Here is a 22325-nt window from a genome sequence, read left to right as displayed (position 1 = left end):
CTTATTTTGCCCCAAATAAGAATGGCATCTAAAAGTGGGACTATCAATGTAGAAGGCAGATCCCTGAAGTCATTTCCTGAGCCAATATCCTTGCAGAGGAAAAAAATCATCCAAGAAAGATAAGTGTTTTCACAATCATTTGTCACTCCATTAGCCTACACTGCAGGAGTCCTTCCCCCAATGCCAACGCTATTCATTGTGTACCCTTGCTTGTGAGGACCTCAGGGCAAGGTCCCTAAGAATTGGGTAAAAGAAAGGAAGCAGAGAAAAGAGCAAAATAAGAAGAGAAGAGGTCTTTAAAAAACATGTGCAGGGGAAGTTACAACAAATTCCCAGTCATTCCTGCCAGAGAAGGTTTTATGGGGCAAGACGTCCCCAAAATGGGTTTTGGATTATACTCTGCACCTCATAAAGCATAGCACTCTTGGCAGCCTGCTCCCACATGCTGCCCTCTCATTACCTGGCCAGCCCTCCCCAGCAGGTAGGCATGCCAGGAAACCCAGTGGAGGTGAAAGAACACAGAGCTGGTATTCTGGATCTGCAGTCAGAAGCCTCTTCAGTCCTCTGACTTCAGGCAAGGTGGTACCTCTTCTAGGCTTTGGCCTCTCTATAGGCAATGAGAGCCTGGTATGGATGAGGCCAGGGAGTCCCAAGAGTTCTAAGATGGGACCACCTGGTACACTGATGTGTGGCTAGAGTTGTGTACAACTGTACCCTGGTAAGGGAGGGGATGGGAGGACTGAGGGGGAAATCACCACTCACGTGGTCATAGACAGAAAAGATTCTTTGAAAATGTTTAACTATTTTTAAAAGAATATTGAAAAATTACCTCTGAACAAAGAAATAGGTGGATTATTCCCCGGGCTCAGTATGATCTGGGAATTTAATAGCAAGTCTATCATGCAGCAAATTCCACACTAGGACACTTCAGTATTCCACAGTGTCCTCGGTTGTCCACCAGGGAAAGTGTCCCTAAGAAAGCAATCCCAAAGCCAAAGGACATCAGCAGCAATCACTGTGGAGTCCTCCGAGGAGCCATAGACTCTGAGTCGATGACTTACACTCCTGGTTCTTCTCCTGGGTTCTATTTCCTATTTTTAAAATCAGTTTTGGGCAAAATAATAGCTAGAGGCTCAAATACTAAAACTGCTGTGACCTAATGCCAACCTGAAACTCATGTGTATTTCAAAATCTGGCCTTCTCTCCACTGACTGCCAGGTGAGCCTATGTGTTACGCCATCTTTCTACAGCATCCTGGGGCCCCAAAGCCATAAGAGTGGGCATTACTGAGAGGTTTGCTCTCAAGTACTCAAAGGACCTTGCCAACAATTGAGCTGCATTTTTATAGGGAACCAGTTTTCTTCCCCAAACCTGTTTATGCTTATTGTGTTTCTTATAATTTTAGAGTTTAATGAAATAAGGTTCAAGTTAAAAATTTATGTGCATCCATAAAACTAAGTTGATTTTACTGTTTTTTTTTAAAGTCACTTAAATATTGTTAGTGAGTTAAGTCAGGTGTGACAACTATAAAAATTTAGAAAGGAATCATAAAACTCTATAATCTGTTGGCAAGCATCTATAAGTCCTCAGTCTCCTCTAATGAAACCAACATTGGAGATCATATTTGGTGCATTATGAGCATGGTTTATGCAAGAAAGATCACATAGGACTCCAATCAGCTGACCTGGACTCAAAGAAAGAGGCCTTGGGCCTATATCCAAAAGTTGGCAAATGTATGCACTCTTACGTATTTTAAGTTAAAATGAAATGTTTAAGGTGCATCTATTATTTTTTATGATTCTCTGCTTTAATAGACTTTCTACTAACTAACTGCCAATCCAAATAGCCTCAGAAATAAGGGTTACTAAGGTTATCAACTCTGCCTAAACCCAGGTAGCCCTCCCCAGAATTGTCTGTCTACCCACTCATGTGAGAAGTTTAAGAAAGGAGGAAAAAAAGAACTGCTTTGTCAATCATGTCAAATACCATGCCAGGAAGAAAAAGATACCCACCCCCGACTCATGGAATAAATGTTCCTTTCTATCACCTCTCTTGCTCAAAGTTCAGTTTCTTTTTTTTTTGTTTCTCCAGACAGAATTGTCATATCCCCTCTTCTTGTGCCCTCCTCTGTCTCCATTTCATATATACATGGATGTATGAACGTGAATATATGTATGCATACACATATGGGCATATGAATATTTGTACATGAAGACGTGTGCGTGCATGTGTGTGTGTGTGTGTGTGTGTGTGTGTGTGTGCATGTGTGTGTGTGTGTAAATCAAGCAAGAGAGAGTAAAGAAGGTCTTTGAGACCTAGAGGAAATTTGCAAGTAGATATTTAAGCCTAGTAATGTTGGAACAGCCTACTGACCTACTATTCAAACATGCCTTTGTAAAGCATTAATTAAGGTCTAATATTAAATGCAAGATGGCCAGTGAGCTTTCTCCAATCATGCAACCTCTGTAAATCATGAGAGAAACATTAACACTGTTCTTTCCAATATACTGTATGTGGAGAATAAATATCAATAAAGTGGTTTGGGCATAGTGCTGTGCTCATAAAACATTTTTAAAAAGCTGTAGAATCTCTTGTTCAAAGAAAATTAGAGCCCATGTGTTACAGACAGATTTTAATGTGGAGCATCTCTTAGGTTGGAATCCAGAGCAACAAATAGTCCCCTGATCTCTGAAAGAACCCAGTTTTAAAAGCCAATGTACCAATCAGAAGAAAATTTCATCCACATCCCTGAGCGACCTGCAAAACACTTGCAGAGTGACTTCCTCTGTGTTACTCCAACAAAAGTGGTTATTTGGGCACATGTATGTGCACAATCCCCAGAATCCCAGCAATCTCTTCCTTATGACCAACTCTGAGGAATAAGTTCAAGTGGAGGAGAGATCTTCCCTTTTTCCTTCACAATTCCTGAATTGCATTTATTCCAAGCTTGTATTCCTTTTGTAAAAATTAAAAATTAAGGTTAGAAATTTAATAAGCATGCTCACACTAGTTACTGGAGCTACAGATATTAAAAAGAAATGATGTTCAACTTAAGAAACATACAGACTAGTAAGAAAGACAGGCAATTAAATGATCGTATTTCTTTGAAAATATAAACTGTGCTAAATACACAGAATGCCTGGGAAATAACTGTTCTTGAGTGAGCCAGGAAAGTGATTCTAAAAGCAGTAAAGGGACACAGAAGTTGCATCTGAAAAGATGGTAGTTATGAGGCAAGAAGGATATCTTCAAAAATACACACACACACACACACACACACACACACACACATACACAGAGTAAATGAAATCTGATAATTAAGTGGGCACAATTTGAATTTTAGTGGACCATCCATCCCTCTGTGCTTGGGTTGGTCAATGTTTTGCACAACATTATTGTGTGAGTGATGAATTTAGATGGCACGTGAGTGGTTTTGTATTTTAACTTCCATAGTTACATGCTTTTACAGGCTGTCTTCCATTTACAGCATTATTCTGGTCTTCCTTCATGAGAGTGATATAAAATTTCCTTTCCAAAATAAATATATCTAATTTCATTTAGCAGGTGACCTTGTATAATAGACTTGATCTCTCCAAATGGCCATTTCTTCATCTGTAATATGGGATACAAAAAAAATACTCATGGAAAGGAGCTTTGCAAATCAAAATGTACAATGTTATTATCCCAATAGACTGTGAGCTCCTTGCATTTCTGGGCCCCTGGAACCCAGCACAGAGTATGGGATGGAGGAACCACAGAATTGTGACTGCATGGACTAAGAGACCAGGGTATGCAAGTGAATTGGTTCAGTCTAGGGAATGTCAATAAAATTCATCACCAATACTAACTTTCATTGACTAGTAGTGACTGATAAGGCCTTGCATGGAGAAGGACTCTAAGGCTTCATTCAGTTAAGTGACTGTCATGGATACAGAAGTAGAGAGTGGCAGAAGGACCACACATATTTTCTGTTCATCATTCATGCTTTCTTTCTTTCTTTCAACAAATATTTATTAACTTTCTACTATATGATGGGCATAGGCCCAGGCACCTGGAATTCCAGCAGCAATTTCTTGGAGTATCTTTTGTGGTCCAATCTTCCCCAACTTCCTGAAGGACAATAGGCTATTAGAACATTTCCTTAATCTTAAGTGAGACCCCTGGAAGAGGGGATTGTCATTTTTTTTTAAGTCACATAGTAAGTCAATGACAGAAAGAAGGCACTTACCTCCCAAACTAGCACGGTTCTGTAGTTACCAGGCTTGCAAAACCTGTTTAGCTTTCGAAGGTTTGCAGCAGCCATTTCTGAGTGCCTAGCCCTCCCACCTGCTATCCCTTGTGGGGAAGAGAGACCTTCTGTTCCCTCTCTGGAGGCAGGGAGCCAGGTGAAGGGGGGGGGGCAACTCCCTAGAGGCGTCTGGGTTTTGGAGAGATGTTTTAAAGAGGCTTCAGGAACAAAGAGGACAGAGAAGAGGAGGGAGAGACAGTAGGAGGCCCACTACAGGAAGACAGGTAATTGGTTATTTTTGAGCTGAGCGGTCAGCTTCTCTAGTCTCCCTCCCTGGGGGAGGCCAAAGAGAAAGAAATTGAAGAAGATTCCCTAACAAATTAGTGTGAGACTGGACTTGAAAACCCCAGTCACACCTGGGTTCAGAGATAAGGGTTTGATCTTCAGAGGCCCCAGGAAGGATGCCGAGTGGGAAAGAAGGAAGTGGACTGTATCTAGCTGCAGTTCCAGCCTCAGAAGTTCCCCCAGGAGCACCTGCTGAGCCCAGAGAGCTGAGAAGCCACTCATAAACCACTTGGCTTCGTCTCATCACATTAGAAATGGGGATAGCCCAGAAAATCAGCTTGACCATAACACCCAGCAGAAATGGCACCAAATCCCAGCACTCAACATCCAGCCCTCCCCACCGTTCCTCTGATCCTGGGTTCCATGAGTTCCTTTTCCACGGGACTTCCTTTGGCTTGTCTTAAACTCCGTCCAATTGCAAGGAAGGTGAGGCAAGGGCTGGTTCTGGGGATTGGGAAACTGGACTTTTTACTTTTGTTTCCTTAACCAACACGTGGTAGCATTTACTAAAAATCAGGTGATTCTTGAAAAATTTCATGAACTTGAGCCACTGGAATCCTCCTCTTAATCTCCCAAGAGAAACACCTGATGAGGTAGACTCCCTCTTAGGTGGTATTCACAAAATGGCATCCCCATTCCTCCCCATTTTCTCAGATCGTGTGTACTCAGCACCTATATGTGTGATGTCTCCTAACTACAGAGCTCAAGCAGACAGTTAAAGGCTTTGAAACCAATGGACTAGAAAGCTATGGGAGGGAGGTGTACAGGGTGCCACTCTTTGGTCTGGGAAGACTCCTTGAAGGAGATAAGATTCACTTTTTGTGGGCAAGAGAGAAAAGATGAAAAACGATTTCAGAGAGGGAGGGGAATTATTGAGAATTCTGTAGACCCTAAAAAGGAATTAGGATTTTTATCCTAAGATCAATGAGAAGCAATTGAAGATTTTAAACAGGGAAGTAGTGAGATCTAATTTGTTTTTTTGGAAAAGATTACTTGGCCACTATATGGAGCAGGGATTTTCAAGCTTTTCCTATGAAGGACAATTAGTAAATATTTGAGTTTTGCAGGACTGAGACGCTGTGGCTACTGGACCCTGCCACTACAGAACATCGGCAGCCAGAGCAACACAGAAACAAATGACTGTGGCCATGTTCCAGTAATCTTTATTTATTGGCACTGACATCTGAGTTCCGTATAATTATCACTTTTCATGAGGTATTATTCCTCTTCTGATTTTTTTCAACTTTTTTTTTTTTAATTAACAGGCATAAGGCCATAACAAAAACAGGCATGGGGCTAGGTGCAGTGGCTCATGACTATAATCCCAGAAGATTGGGAGGCTGAGGTAGGAGGATCATGAGTTCAAAGCCAGCTGCAGCAACTTAGTGAGGCCCTAAGCAATTCAATGAGATCCTGTCTCTAGATAAAATACATAAAAGGGCTGGTGATATGGCTCAATGGTTCAGTGCCCCTGGGTTCAATCCCCCATACCAAAAAAGAAAAAGAAAAAGAAAAACAGGTAGAGGGCTGGATTTGGCCTGTGGACTGTACACTGCATAGAACAAAGAAAGGAAAGGGGATGGGCAAGCCGAGGGAGATCAGCTGGGAAGGACGGTGCCTTGGACAAAAGAAGTGGCAGTGAGAATTTCGAGAAGTGGATTTTGAGTCACTTCAGAAGTAAAACCAAGAGTTGAATGGCCAAAAGAAAAAGAGGCAAGGGAAAGAAATGCATATGATCCTTTAGCTTGAAAAGCTGGCTGGATAACAGTGTGATTTCCCAAGATGAGGAGATGTGGATAAACAAGGTGTAGGGCCAACCGAACACCAGTGAGGTGCTCCCAGATGGGAGGAAGAGACAAACCACAGCACCCCGTAGCGTTTCCAAATCAAACACAGGATGCTCAATTAATGAACTTCAGAAACTAGTGAGGCATCTTCAGCATAAATATGTCCCAGGTTCTCCATGGGATATGCTTGTACTAAACAACTATTCATTGTTTATCTGAAATTCAAGTTTAACTGGACATCCTGTATTTTTATTTAATAATTTTGGCAATCATACTGGGCTGGTGGTATAGGCATTCAGAAAATAAATATTGTAACCAAACTTGAGGGGAGGCCCTGGAGGAGGAAGCAGCTTAATTGAGTCTCTGAGTTGGTCTGATGTATCAAGAGATGGAAAGTGATCTCAGGATATAGAACAGCATATTCATTCTGGGGTCAGGAATATGCAGGTCACAGGTTGCCCTCAGGAATCTGTAAGTCATCAGTGAGTCTAGGCTGACAAATGGGAAAAGGAATATCAGGAGGTGAGGCAGAAGAGGTGTGCACAGCGTCACCTCACAGAGGTCCTCCAGGAACCTGCCAAGGATTCAGGACACTTAAAGTGCAGGTTCCCCAGCCCCACCCCAGGTGCATTGGCAATTCTGGCCTTTAGAACCTGGGCTCTAAGGAGATGCTGAAAAGAAGCTAACTTTAGGAAAGACTGAGCTAAATCAAGATCCTTTTCTTTCTACAAATCCCAGGAGCCAAGGAAGTTGTTCCTGGCTCTGCAAGTATTGAAAAGAGTAATTCAGGTAATTGGAGCAAAGTCAAAGGCAGCATCCAGGAAGCCTACAGCCTCCCACAGGGACTCCCCGCAAAGAAGCTCTGTCCATCTGGAGGGTGGAAGATCCAGGATGTTGGTCAAAGGACCATCCCCGGTTAGCAGTAGTCACCCTGCCCTCCTTTGTCACCTGGCTGTCACTCAGTGCTATCAGCTCTGGGCAAGTAGACCAGACGTCTCCTTGTGCCTTTCCTTGTCTCCCCGCCCCCTTTCCTCTTCCACCCACAGCCACCACTGAAATGATTCCCCCAAATGCAGCTATTACTGTGACTGGAAATCTCTTTTCTGCTGATTCTGCTAATGGAAATGTTCCTTCCCTTTTCGGCTGCTTGCAGAACCACTCGTGACTTCCCTGGGTGACTGAGAGTAAGGCTTTGTCAGGCAACCACCACAAGAAGGGAAAGCAATCCACCCTCCTGCCACCCCCTACACCCACCTGCCTTAGACTCAGTCTCTAATGCTTCTCTGTCCAAACTGTCCTCAGACGACCTTGGAGTTCCCTGCTCCCCACCCGCCTTCCCCAGAACCAGATGAGATCAATGAATGGTCAACTTCATCATTTTGTGCCTTGCTGAGGAGGGAAAATGGGGGGAGGGAGAGGCATAGGCCAAGCACATTGGAGTAGGAAGTGGAGAGGGAGGAAATTCACAATCATTATTTATTCGTACTTCCACCTCCTTCCAAAAAAAGGACTCCAGGTGGCAAAGAGGCATGGAAAGCAAACTGTGTGCCAGACGCCGAGCTAGGTGCTTTACACACAACTACTTCCACAAGGATCATGCGCCTTAGGGCACAAAAAAAAATGTGCACACCTCTGGGCACTGATGAAAATGTGGTTTATGGAGAGCTTTCCAAAATTAATTTCAGAGCAACCCAGAAAAGTGATGACTGGGTTTTCTTCACTTTGTTGATGAGCAAACACAGGCTCAGAGAAGTGGCATATGAAGTCTAAGGTTAAAAAGGAGTCCATGAAGGACTTGATTCCAGAGTTTTGTGCCCTTAGACCCGGCACGTTCGACTCCAGTACACCGCCTCTTAGTCAGAGGGCCTGAACTAGCAATTAGATTTTGTTTTCGATTAGCTGTGAGAACTTGGAAAAGGCACTTCTGTTTGCTAAATAAGTGAGGGGGCTGAGTCGGATCTCAAAGGCATTACATTATCTAGTTCTAATATTCTAGATGAATGTCTGCTATTTATTTGGATTCTTCAGCAACACACACACACACACACACACACACACACACACACACACCTCTACAGTAATTTTTACACATACATCCCATTTTCGAGATAGGAACAAAAAAATTATACAGTGCTATTAGACAGCACTAAAATTTAGATCAAATTCCTACTTGGGGCTGGGCAGAGACAGGCTGAGAACATGCACGTAGCCTAACAGGGGCTGCTTCTCCGACAACAGACAGCCTTCCCATTACTAGAAAGAAAATTGAGCTTACATAAATTCCTGGAAGCACCAGATCTCAGGTTCCTTAGTATACTATACATAGCATAAGGTGGGAAATCCTTGAGGGTTGGGAGGAAGGAAGGGTAAGGGAAGGAGACAGAAAGAATGCAGGAGAGAGGAAGGGCAGGAAGGCAGTGGGAGGAAGGGAGAAGGTGGGAGGCAAGGAGATAGGCAAGGGAGGAGGAAACCCAGAAGCACAGGAGGAATTAGCTCATCAAGCAGGTCTGGGACAAGGCCTGGTGCCCTCTCTGCAGGGCAGCAAGGAGCGGGCAAAGGTGCTGGCCCTGGAGAGTCAGCTCCTGGCAACAGAGAAAGAAGGTGCTGGGTCCCATGGGCTTGTGAGGCTGTCACACCTGAGTTCCTGTATCTAAGAAAGATCTACAACTTCCTGGTAATGAGACGAGGAAGAGATAGGACAGAAAAGAGTTTGTTAAGGGACAAAAACTCATGAGTACCTCTAGTTCTGTGCAGCACACAAGGCAGAGAGAACACGTCTACGGAACCAGGCAGACCTGGGGTTAGACGGAACTTAGCCGTGTAATAGCTTTGCCATAAGGTGTGTTTCTTAACTCCTCGGAGCTCCAGAGCTCACCTACTACTTAAGATGAACCATGTTTGTCATTTAGAATTCCCTAGTGGTCTTCATACTGGCAGTGGGACCAAGGCCCAGAGGGTTCAATGCTGGAGTGGAAGACATCAGGAACAAAGTGGGTTACTTTACACTGTGCTGGATTTTCACTTCTGCCATCCTGGTCACCTAAGCTGACCTTCCTCTAAGGTGGAGGGAAGACACACTGGACTAGGAGGCAGCAGATCTGGGATCTGGCATCTGCTCCATCACTGAGTTGTCACAGTGACCTTGACTTCCCCATCTTTAGAAACAAGTGGTTTGCTTAGATACCATGCTAAATTCTTTCCACTTCTGATATTTGATAATCCCAGAACATGGTGTATTATCTCCCTAACTATTCAATGCCTCTGTCTGCTGTGGTGTACCGGTTCTAATCCTGTAGGCTTTTAAGCTACTCAAGGTGAGGTCTTCCCTAAACGCAGCACTCTCCCCTCTAATCAAATGATCTCCTTACCATCCTACCAACACCACAGATGATCAGCAGACAGAAGAAAGTAGAGGAACTGGCAATTAGAGTTCAGAAGAGGGACCGTTCCATGGCCGGGGTGGCAGTAAGCTCATTTTTAATGAAAAAGTGGGACTTCAACACCTCTCTAGTTTTGCCCAGTATGGATTCTGGGATGAAAATTGGCAAAATCAGGGTACCAGTTATCTAAGATCTCCTGTACATTATGACGTGCCAAGCACAGGGTGAGACATTGCAGCTGCAGAGACAATGGAGGTGTGTCTGCTGCTCATGGGGTGCACAGGCAAGCCTGGCAGGTAGGGGAGGAGACACACAACTATGAAGATTGCTGGTCTACTTCAAGCCACCATCCTCTCTCACCTGCACTGCTCTCCACTGTACTCAGAACCAAAGTCCAAATTCTGACTGTTGTCTATATATCCCTGGGTGACTCGGCTCCTGCCCTCCCTTGGCGCACTCTACTTTTGCCCCACCAGCCTCCTGCAGTGCCTTAAGCAATCCCAGGGTGCTCCTGAGTAAGGCCTTACTGCAGTTCATCTCTGCCTGGAACATTCCTTTGCTAGATAATCTTTTTGGCTAACTGCTTCATCTGTTTAGTTGTTGTTCCAATCTCCCATTTTCAATAAGCTCCTCTTGCTCTACTCTGCTAAATATTAAAACCAGTCTCCTCACCTGTGAACTCCTGGCTCTCTTTTCCTTTTTTTTTTTTTTTTTTTGTTGTTGTTGTTGTTGTTGTTTTGCTTTTTTGTTTTGTTTTGTTTTGTTTTACACAATGTATTATCTTCTCACATGCTATGCAATTTACTTATTATGTTTATTGCTATTGTCCTCAAAGAGTAACACACAAATATGAGCCCCCAGGTACACACAGGGATAGAGGCTCTTTCATGCAAGAGTGCCTGGTATTTGGTCCTCTGCTATATCCTTAGCACCAGCACAATGTTGGAACAGCACAGGTGCTCAATGGTCCCAATTCTATAATGGTCTTTATACTGACAGTGGGACCAAGGCCCAGAGTGTTCAATGCTGGAGCGAAGACATAGGAAAGACCTCAAAGACATGAGAATTTAGTTTTGAAAGATGAGAAGAAATTTTCCCACAGGGGAGACAGACACAGAATGAGAAGGAAGGGTTCTTAGAGTAGGGCAGTCTGCAGATTGTACTCATGAAACTTTTACTACAGTAGGGAGCTTTAACTTTACCCTAAGAACAATAAGGAACCTTCAGTGTTTAAAAAGAAGATAACTATTATCAGATTTGGGCTTTTAATGAAATCACTCTCTCTGCAAGTACAGAGGCTGGATTAAAGAGGATAAGGCTAGAAGCAGCCAGACCAGGGAGTTCAGTGTTGGAACTCTGGTGGACAGAACTGCTGAGCCAGACAGAGGGTGTGGAAACACGGATCTCCAGTGGTTCCCTCACATGGTTAAAACCCTAATGCTTGGTAACATACAACATCCTTGTCAAATTTCAACTCCCAGACTGTACTGCTTGTATATTCTATGCTGTACAGAAGCTGCAAATATTCCAGTCTTGAATCTTACATTGAGTGGACAACACCTACCCCTTTTTCATTCAAAAGGGTGGTCTTCCTGGGGGCTACGTCCAAAAGAACTACAGTCAGCAGGGACAAGCTAGTGAAAGCAGAGAGCAAGCACTAGATAACAGAGCAGGCCCTGCTGCCTGCCTCCTTCTGGGCGGAAAGGCTGTGGCGCTAGGCAGGGAAGCCAGCTCTCTTGCTTATAGTTAATCTTCTGTTGCCACTAGCTGGTCAGTGTGAGAACTTGGGAAAGCATCAGCTCTGTAATGGAAGCATCTCCCTAATGCAGCTCTACTCCAAGGTTAAACCCAACTCTTCTTTTCCTTTCCTAGAAGAGACTTTTTCCACCTACCTGGGAAGGAGAACAAATTCAATCCTTAAGGAGATTTTTCTCCTTAGAGGTCTATTTATTTATTTATTTATTTATTTATTTATTTATTTATTTATTTATTGGCAAGAGGAGGAGATCCTGGGCTTAGGGATTTTTCTCCTTAGAGGTCTATCTATTTATTTATTTATTTATTTATTTATTTATTTATTTATTTATTTATTTATTTATTGGCAAGAGGAGGAGATCCTGGGCTTAGGGAAACCCAGTACTACTGTGAGAGGTCCCACATTGTGAGAGGAATTGAAGGTTGTTAGCTCTAAGTGTGAGCTGTGGGCCCTCTTGTAGGTTCTTTTCTCTGTCTGAACTTCAATGTCACCACACATAGTGGAAACAGTGAATTTGATGCTCTCGGAGAGTGTGTGCTGCTAGAAGCCCATCAAAGTGAACTGCTGCAGTAACAGTTTCCAGATGTCACCCAGGAGGCCACGGTCAGTCTCCATCCTTCCACCTCCAGCAGAGATGCTCCCACTGTCAGATGACACACAGGGCCTAGAACACCACACAAAGAAGGAGGCTTTGCCTGCCAGAGTCCTGGTCAAACCTCCTGCCCCACTTGCTGCAAATGAGAATTATAGAACATATCTGTGACCCGAGGGCTCAGCGCAGGAAAACAATCAACTTCTGGGTCACAGCAAAGCTTGCATAGCTTCTGCTGTCTCGCTGGGGTCCCTGACCCCCAACACCCCCAGAAACAGCAAATCTGGTTGTCATGGCCTGAGCCCAAGCCTCTCTGACAACTGAGCGGATTCCTCCCTTCTCCCTGCCCCATTTCTCCCTCAGTAACAAAGAACTTGCTGAGAGCAGACTATGCATTTCTCTCTGCCCTAAGTATTAAATAGATTTCATCAGCTTTGAGCTGGCAAGAGGTAGGGTAGGGTATAGAGTAAGGAAAGTGAATGGAAAAGGGAAGAAGACTCAGATCAGAGTTCTCTAAATACCTCAACCCCTATTCAAGACCCTCATTAACAATGTCCCAGAAATGTGGAGTATCAAAGCAGATGGAACCTTGAAATCTGAGTGTTACCTGAATAACTCATTTAATGATAAGAAACCTGGTGTCCCAATGAGGAAACTGCATACACGGTTTTAAGCCTAGCTTTGTTTCAAGACAAGGTCTCCCTATTTTTCATCCCAGAATCTCTCACACAGCAGAGAACACTGGAAGTGATGTTAATGAATATTCTGTGGTCAGAAATATCTACAGACCTTACTACTATTTGTAACCCCTTTTCCTCCCTCTGAAAGAAGGGTATTAACCTTCAGAATCAAACCAGAAACCAAAAAGGGCAAACAGTCCAAATGTCTCCCAAGGCTTGGGTCCCTCCTTCAAGTGCCTGCCAAAGAGCTTCTAGTCTCCTCTTGAACACTCTATTTGGATCTTACCACAATGCAGGTCAGCACACGGGGTTGCTGGACAGCTCCATGGGACACACCCTCTTGTAGTACTCAGCTCCACTCTGCACCTTTGGAACATTTTTAAAAATTCAGATCCCCCACAAAACATGGATTGTTCCTTGTGTGTGGACATATGCAGCAAGTTTCTCCAGCCCTTTGTGGATTGCTTTTCTTTAGCCAAACTCCCTTTTCCCTGTATCGCTTCTGGGAAAGTGCCGGCCCCTCGCTCCCCCTGGAGGTTTTTCTCTGAGTATCCATTTTAATCTGTATTTTAAGGAACCTCTGCTGGACCCCAGCTTGGAGTTCCAGACTACATCTTTGTCTTCCACCCAGACCAATCAGCTCCTTGAGAAGAGCATCCTTTTGGAACAGACCACCAGGATACTGGAGGACCTGCCCAGGTGGGTGCATTTAAAGATATACTCCTGGGTGGCTTTTCCTTCTGCAGACTTCCTTCCCCAAATAGGGAGCACATTCTTCTCCTATTGGGTTTACATGGCAAAGCAAATCACTAAGAAATGTTGACAATGAGTAGTTATTCGATGTTATCGCTTTTTCCCCCTTTTGCTGAATCAAGGCAGGTGGTAAACTGCCTGGCTTGGCCACTATCAAGCACAGGAAAAAGGATGACATTTCCCTACCTGTGGGCATGAAAGCTAAATCCACAAGCAGACTCTGGGGCTGCCTGGGGGTAAATGAGGACTGAGAGGCGTGCAGGTTCACCTCAGAAGCCCTGCGCTGGCAGTTGCTCCTATTCAAAGCCTTTCCTTTCAATCTATCCTCCCAACACCCCCATGCACAGGGAAACACACAGTAAGAAGCAAGAGGAGCTAGTCAGAGTCATGGTGTAGGTCAGGGCACTTCAAGTTCACAGGATCTTTACACCAAAGGATTATTTTAGGGCTCATCTACCCACTCATTTTATAGCACAAAGAATTAAAGCTCTGGGGGATAAATGACTTGTTCAAGGTCACAGTGAGCCAGGGTGGAGATTTCCAGATCCTAACCAACCTTACGTTCCCAAGCCACATTTAGCATTCAGCATTTGAAATATTCTATTAAATCCTTCAACACCTACCCAGGTTTTTTCTGGTCCAGAAAATGTCCCAAATCTTCTGCAAGTTTATGGAGATGTCTTTCTTTCCTGATGTTCACAGAATATATGGTCTTTATCACTCATGGGCACCATTGAGAAGAATGCCCTTTGACATCTTATGAGTCATGGAACTTTAAGCTGCCAGGGTCACTGGAGGTCATTTAACTCATGTCTCACTTTCAAACGCTGATACGTCTGCCCACCAATGTGACTGAAATTCATATGTAGAAAGGTCCTTGTCTTGTTAATGGCTATTCTGTTTATCTGCCTGGTGCCATACCCTCATAGTGTGTAGGATCAGAATACCAGGTTGGCATTTACCAAGGAGGTAAGTCTCAAACAGACTGGGATTCCAGTTCTAGATATACCATGTACTCTCAGTGTGACTTTGGACAAGGTACTTGACCTCTAAGAAAGCTTCCTCATCTGTCAACTGGGAATAACAGTAGTGCCCACTCTATGCATTTTGTGTGACTTAATAACACACAGCAAGAGTTAAACTCTGAGCAATACATTAAAGATTCAATAACTACTTGCTATTCTCAATCACTTTCAGGGAAATTCACTTTGTCAATGTCATTGACTTATAATCAGATTCTAAAAAAGAGAACCAAGCACAGAAACTTGGGGGATCTTTCACATCTGAGGGAAACTTCCATCTACACAAAGCAGGCGGGAACTTGATGAAGAGAGTAGAAATATGAAAAGGAACAGAATTGAAGAAAAGTCCTTTTCCATTGAGAGGTTACCAATAACAGAGCCAATCACTCAAATAAAAAAGGCAAAACGCAGTGAGGCACGGCCAGGTAGGAAGGTGACTTTGGAGAATGGGGAGGGTAGGCAGTGTGTGCAGAATTGCTTTGAGGCTCACAAACTGAATTTAGGGTAAAATGGAAAATCTACCTTTTGTTTGTTTGCCCCCCCCACCACCACCACTGTAACAACAGAAATGTTTTACCAACAGTAACTCTGGACCCAGGACCCAAAGCATGTCAGGAAGCCTTTGGCAGACACCATCACCCCCTAGTGGTGACTAAACACTCCCCACTACTGGCAGGGTTTGGCCCCAACTTTATACACCTAGCTGTGGCACCTGGTCATCTCCAAATTCCGTGAACAGACAAACTAGTAGAGAAAGTCTTGCCTAACTCACCAGAGAAAACCACTGGGCAGGAAGTTTAAAAGGTCTGAAGATGGGATGGGGTTGCCTTGGGACCTCAAAAAGAGATGACCATGAATAACTCATATGTCATTCCCCGTTACCACCACCACAACCCTCACTGCCAGCCAGTCTGGCCCTCCAAGAGCTCATTGTGCACTCCGTGTTTACATGCAAACAGTCGAAGACCAACACAAATAAAAAGCCCACGTCTCCCTACACAGCTCCTGCTATACCCTGCCATCTGGTGACTACCTCGCTAGCCAAATCCCTGTCGGAGAACTTGAGCTGCCATCCAGGGCGCTTGGGGGAGGAGGAGGTAGGAACCCAATCCCAGCGTGCATCCAAAGGGCTCAGTGCTGCCAAGGAAGAGAGCACCTGGCCACTCTGTGGGGCAGGCAGTCCCCAGCCACAAGGCTCAGCAATTGTGCGTCAGAGAGAGTGGAAGGCTGCAAGTGGAGGACTCAGGGGGACTCTCAAGCTGACACATGGATCCTAGTGGATTCAAGACTTCCAGTTCCTCACTCTGTTTGCCTCAGAGTCCCAAGCATTCATCCCCTTGAAAGCAAAAGTTTAAAATGGCAAGGATTGCTAGTTCCAGGAATTCTGGGGCATCTATGGCTGGCTGGACTTGGTCCTCCACATCTTTGAGGAACTGGAATGCTCTGGGGTTCTCACTGCCAAGTCAGGGCACTCAAGGGCGGATTCCCTTCCCCGTCCTTTGAATGGCCATTTAGGAGCTGAGTTCTCACCATATGTTGGAGTAGAAAGATTTGGAGGATTGGAAGTGTCACAAAGGGTTATCTTTTATGTCAGTGGCAGGACTTCCCCACCATGCCACCCTTCCCACACCCTCCTCCAGTCCAGGAAACAGGAGCTGTGAGATGAATTTTTTTAGCTCAGTGCCTAAAGAATTCATCCCCACTCTCATCCACTTCCATGGACATGGACAGCCCCTCAGGTGCACGTGGGAAGGGGTACTGGTGTGTGTGTGTGTGTGTCCGCGTGCGCGCATGTCTGAGTGTGTGTGTGTGTGTGTGTGTGTGTGTGTGTGTGTGTGTGTGTTGTATGCCTTGCAAGTCAGACGCGCCTCCATGGGAAGTCCCCAGGGAACCTGTAAGAAGCTTTCCTGCTTTGCCTCCCAGAAAGCTCTGCACTCTCAGGTTACAGCCAGCCAGGAGAGCCTAGGGCGGCCCCAACCTGGATGATCAAGCCCAGACCAGGAGAGAGCCTGGCACTCGCTCAAATCCCCATAGGCAGCCTGAATAAAGGGGAAGAGAATTGGGGTGTCACAAAATATATTTTTAAATATCAGGGTTCCCAGGAGAGTTACTCTGCAGGGCTTCTCCGGCGAGCAAGGAGTTAACCCCGGAGGCTCAGGCAGGGAACCTAAGGGCGCTGACCACCAAGGCCGGTCACCCCCGCGATGCCAGAGCCCAAGGACCCCAGGAAGAGAGGTCGGGAGCCTGGCTAGCCCTCGGCGCCCGTAAGGCGCTGTTGTTGGCCAGCTCAGACAACCAATCGGCCCGCGCCCCCAAGAGGGGAGGGGAGAGCCAGCGAGCAGCAAGCGCGGGAGAGCTAAGGGGGAACAACATTTTTGTAAACGCTCTCCGAGATAATTAAGCTATCAATTACCCGGGTGGGAAATCAGACGCGCTTCCCACAGCTCCACGGAAGGGCCGACTCCTCCGGGATTCGCGCCGGGAATCAGCAGGCAGCAAAGCTGCTGGCGAACTTTCTGATTAACTTTTCCGTTTGAGCCCCCCTACACCCACCCTTTCCTTTCCCCTCCCTTTTCTTGCTGTTAAGTTATTATTATTAGCCGGGGGATTGAGCTGGGAGGACAAACCTACTCTCTGCCAGGAGAGTAGAAAACCAAAGCGATAACGAGGGTAGAGAACCAATCTAAAAGTGGAGACCTTGGAATCAGAATCCCAGTCCTCGGAAATCACTCAATCGATTCCAGCCCCATTTCACGGAAGGTCAAAACTAAGGCTCAGAGAGGAGAAGCGACTTAGCCAAGGTCATCCAGCCCATACAGAAGATGAGCTTTTGCGGGCTTGGTCATTATAAATGGAGCTACTCCGCTGTGATTCTCGAGAATATCTCTCTGGAAGGGCTGAACCCATAACTCCAAGGCGAGAGTGAGCTGGTGGTTGCCGTGGGCGGCCAGTGACCATGGCTGGAGGAGCAGTGGGAGGGTTGATCGCGAACTGTTTTCAGAGAGGGGGCTGACCGAGACTCTATAGTCAGTGTACACTCATCGATTTGAGTCTCTGGCGTCCGGGATGGATGGGGCACAGTTCAATATATGGACTGAGAGGCAAAGGGACAGGTCCCCACTGCGGGACCACTGGCACGCCCCCGGGCTCCCGTCGCGCTCTCTCCAGGACCTCCTGCACCACACTCCTTTCCAACCACCTGTGCGCCCTCCGGGGCCCTCAGGTTGCCCTTTGCCAACCCCACTCGGGCAGCCTGGGTGGGGATCCCCAGGGCGCCCCCACTTGTCTGGCCTCACTTAGGGGTCCAGGGTTCCTTGGGATCCCGCGTGTGCCGGCGTCTAGTCTTACCCAGGGTGAAGAAAGGCAGCTCGGTGTTGTCCAGGTCATCTTGCACTGCGATGCGCCCCGGCAGCTCATTACGCACAAAGAGCAGGAGGCGCGACTCAGCGGCTGTGCCGGCCGAGCCCGCGGAGCCCGGGGACGCGGCAGCCGCGGCGGCGGCGGCGGCGGCGGCGGCGGCGGCTCCGGCCCCGGTCCCAGCCCCGGCCCCGGCCCCGGCCGCGGCCCCAGAGCGGGCGCCGCTCCAGCCGATGTCGCTCTCCCGCAGGGCGGGCAGCGTGGACACCGTGACTGTCTTGAGCCGGCATGGGCTGTCGGGCTCCCGCGAGGCGGCGGCGGTGGCGCCGGCCAGCAGCGGCGGCGGCAGCAGGAGCAGAAACAGCAGCAGCAGTGGCGGCGGCAGTGGCGGCGGCCCCGGGTGGAAGCCGAGCCTCGGCCGCCCCCGGAGCGCCAAGCCGGGGCCGGGGCTACGCCGGGCGCCGGCGGCGGCCATGGCGGGAGGGGCTGCGGTGCTGCGGGTGGTGGCGGTGGCGGTGGCGAAGGAGGAAGAAGAGGAGGCAGCGGCGAAGACGGAGACCGCGGACGCCAAAGCGAACCAGGACGCCCAAGCTGAGGAGCCGACAGAGCCGCTAGCCAGCAGCCCCCAGCTCCGGGCTCCGCCTCCCGATCGGCCCTGGACCGCCCCCCCGCGCCGCCTCCCCGGGCCCCGCCGCCTGCCCGTCTTCCCTGGCTCCCCCGGCAGACCCCGAGCGTTTCGGAGGCTCCGCCCGGCCTCGTGCAAGTCCCAGACGCTCCCTCCCCTTTCCCAGGATCCCCCAATGCCGTCCTCACAACGTTCTTTAGCCCCAACACGCCTCTCCAAAATTCTAACACTTAAGGACCCACTAGCGTCCCCTCTAACCTCCTTAGCTCAACCCAGCTTTCCTAGCTTCACCCCACCCCTCGCTCAAGCCAGAGACTGCACCTGGGGGCGCGCCTCAGCCCAGCCCTGCTCAAGGCCCCGCCTCCCCGGGGGTACAGCGAGCCGCTGAAAGGCTAAGACATAACTTTGACTCCCCTTAGGCCCAAGGACAAGTCCGGTCTTTAGGGTCTTTAGTCCCCTACCTTTTTGTAGTCCCTAAAATAACTTCCTGTGGTCTTAGAACCCCCTTCCCACCCACTTGCCTGCAACTCACGCATTCATCCTTCCATTGCCAAGACCACAGCTCACCCCTCAAGGAGGCCTCCCTGGTGGTTTCACTAATGGCTAGTAGACAGACAGAGACTTGGAACTCCACTCTCTTTAACACCACACTGCCCTCGCCAACTCCAGCAGGACTGCTCTGGCCCCCTAGCTGCTACCCTGCTAAGCAGCCCACATATGCACTTTTATTTTGGATCCTTACTCCCAGTTTGGAGCAGCTCTAGTTGGCTGCTTTTGCTCTGTGTGTGAAATTCCTGAAAAGGGCACTGGGTAGAGATCCATTATATAGTTGACTCTTGGCTCACCCTGGCTTGGAGATCCTCTGCCCACTTCCCAGGGGAAGGGGCTGCTCACCAATTCTTCATTTCTAGTCCGAGATTCAAGTTGGGCTGTAAATTTAGGACCTCAAATAGAGCGCTCTTTGGCCTTGGGCTGATTCTGTCTCTGTTCAAGCCCTCCAGGAGAGGTCATCTCAGCAAGGATCCAGAGCTTATGTATGCCCCCATCTTCTCTCCCCTACTTTTCTTCATCTTGCCACTCTCTGTTCTCTCTTTCATCTTTCCACTCCTTTTCTTCTTCCTCATCTTGACTTTAATCTTATAAATGTTTCCTCCCTGTAATTTCTGAGCCATTTCCCACATGGGTCTGGCTTGCCCATCTGCAACTTTTGTGCAGTCTCTGTGCATTAAACGTTCTCCTAGCTGTTCCCTTTCCTCTCCTTTTTACTATCTTTAACCCTTCATATGAATTGCTCTTTGCCTCTCCTATCACATTATTTTTGCCTTTGTATAACTTTGGATAAAGGCAGAGTACTGAAAATAAGGGGGTATCTGTTTTGTGACTTTAGACTTCATAATAATGTTTAGTAAGCATCCTTAAAGTGCTAGACATGTATATATGTTAGCGTTCATACATAGCCATAATCCAATGAGATGGGTATTATGATTTCCATTGCCCATACAAGGAAACTGAGATCAGAAGGTCAGGGAAGTGAAAGGACTTTCCAAGGTCACACAATTAAGGAGCTCAAGAGCTCAGATTTCAATTACAGACTTCAAAGCCTTGTCTATTTCCATTAAATCCCACTGTCCTCAGTGACCTTGGAAAAACCCACCCATCAAAGATGCTGTAAATGGCTAATCTGCATGAGCAGAGTTGGGTCTGTTATCTCTCTGAGCTTTGTAAGGTATATGATTCTCCTGTCTCAGTTTACTAATCTGTGAACCCAAAGGATGGAGAAGGGGAGGGAATCTGGCCTTTCAAGTCCTCTGATTCTAAACTGTCTCCTGCCTCTCTGATGCCTGCTCCAGTTCATTTACTCCTCCAAAATATGTCACCCTGCCTCCCTCAGTCTCTCCTTTGTACCCTTACAATCCGCCACTATCCTCTGCAATGGGGCTTTCTGATTCTCTATGGCCCTTTCTTCAAATATGCTGACATAGTCCATTTATAGAAGTGCACACCAGGAAAAAAGGGCTCCGTTATGTAAGGCAGAGTCTGTGCAAGTCCTTCATGGACCTCTGGTACAAAGGCCTGTCCAATGAGACCAAAACTTTCATTCATTCATTCACTAGCAAACATCCTACCAGGCTCTATATGGGGGTGCAGAGATGGGCAAACACAGCTACTGCCATTACTGATCTGATAATGAGAAAGGAGTGCAGACATGAGTCATGTAAAAAATTTATTTCAGGTATCAGGCAGGCAGGTGGACATGTGTTTCTTCTATGAGGTATGTTGTGAGTTCTGCTCAGAGAAATCAAAGAAAGCTTCTCAGAGGTGGTGGCATTAGAGCTGAGCCATAAAGAAATAAGAGCATGGGACTGGGAATTCAGGCTAAAGCTGGCATTTGAAACTTTTTTCCAATTCTTTTCCATCTGAACAAATCATTTTCTTACATTGCAGGGGGTGTCCATTCTCTGGGGTACAGCCCACTTCTCATGAAGAAGATAAAATTTCTAGATAGCTTATCAGTCTCCATTGCTGTTAGGAGTTGGGCACATGATACAGACTTCACCAATCAGATTTATTTATCTCAGATGTCAAGAAGGAAACTGGAACCAGATATAATCCATCTGGGGCCAAAGTTGCAACATTGGAGGTAGTGACATCCAAGTTTCTTTGCTGCCAGAATTGTTTCTGCATGCCCAGAGTCCTGTGTCATTGGTGCCAACAATGTGAATTGCCCTGTTAATACCTGGTAGTGATTGCAACAATATCTTCACCAGTCCAGTTATGTGTTGTGATTTTGAGTGGTGCTCTTCATTTCTGGTACTCTAAACCAAGATCCAGTATCCTTCTGGTGATTCTATGTAATCTAAGCTCCCTTTACTGAATTCTGTTCCTGCTTAAATTATTCAGCATTGGTTTCTGTTGCTTGCAACCAAGACACCTGCCTGAAAACACAGAAGGTGAAAACAGATGGAGGGCAGAGAGGGTAAATTGGATGATGGGAAATGGAGAATGTATAGTGAGGGAGAGAGGGAGTAAATTAAGACAGTATGGAAAGGCAGACAAGGAGTGCCACTTTTATGTAGTAGGTGGTGCCAACTCTGGAATGACCACAGGAAAAGAACTCATATTTCTGAACACATGCTCTGTGATTTCAGAACTTTATGTAATATATCAAAGAATGATGACAATTCCTGCCTTATGGTGGTTGTGAGGCTTCAGAAATTCCTCACAACCCCCTTAAGCAAAGCACTTAAAAGATAGGAGATGGATGTGTTAGTTTTCTATTGCTGTGACAAACTACCTGAGAAAAATCAAACTGAAGGAGGAGTCATTCTGGCTCATGTTTTCAGTTAATGGTTGCTGGTCTTCATTGCTTTTATGCCTTTGGGAAGGCAGAACATCAATGGCAGGGAGCTTGTTGTGGAGCTAAGCTGTTTACTTCATGTTAGTCAAGAATCAAAGAAAGACCCATTTGTGTAACAAAGCCATTCCCGAAGTCCATTTAACCTATGAATCCATCAATGGATTAAACCATTCATGAAGTCAAATCCTTCATGATCCAGTCACTTCCCAAGAGTACCACCTCAGAACACTGCTGCATTAATAACCAAGCCTTCAATGTGTGAGCCATTAAGGGACAATTGATATCCAAGCCACAACAGTATTCAGTAAATCCTAACTATTACTCTGATACATAATGCCAGTAGTAACTGGGGTAGGACTTGTTGTCCCATTTGGTAGATGTGAAATCAGAGGCTCAGGGAAGCTAACATACTTGACTTTGACCATGTGGTGACCAAGAGATG

At 46.5% G+C, this 22325-nt stretch overlaps 1 protein-coding gene across 3 annotated transcripts in view; it reads right to left on the bottom strand.

Moving 5' to 3' along the window:
- ASTN2 (astrotactin 2) overlaps positions 1 to 18662 on the bottom strand; it is an 856022-nt gene extending 837360 nt beyond the window's left edge. For 2 of the 3 annotated variants that reach the window (XM_081282176.1, XM_081282177.1), the window contains exon 1: positions 17892 to 18512. In XM_081282176.1, coding sequence (XP_081138302.1) covers positions 17892 to 18375 — 484 coding nt within the window. In that variant the 5' untranslated portion in view covers positions 18376 to 18512. Of the gene's footprint in view, positions 1 to 17891 lie in introns of all 3 variants that reach the window. The other variant, XM_081282178.1, reaches the window with a different exon arrangement.
- Positions 18663 to 22325: the final 3663 nt, after the last annotated feature.

The sequence above is a fragment of the Spermophilus citellus genome, assembly GCF_964194105.1.
Source record: "Spermophilus citellus genome assembly, chromosome: 2".
Classification (NCBI taxonomy): Eukaryota; Metazoa; Chordata; class Mammalia; order Rodentia; family Sciuridae; genus Spermophilus; species Spermophilus citellus.
Note: the sequence above shows the minus strand (reverse complement) of the source record. Positions and strands in the feature narration are given on the sequence as shown.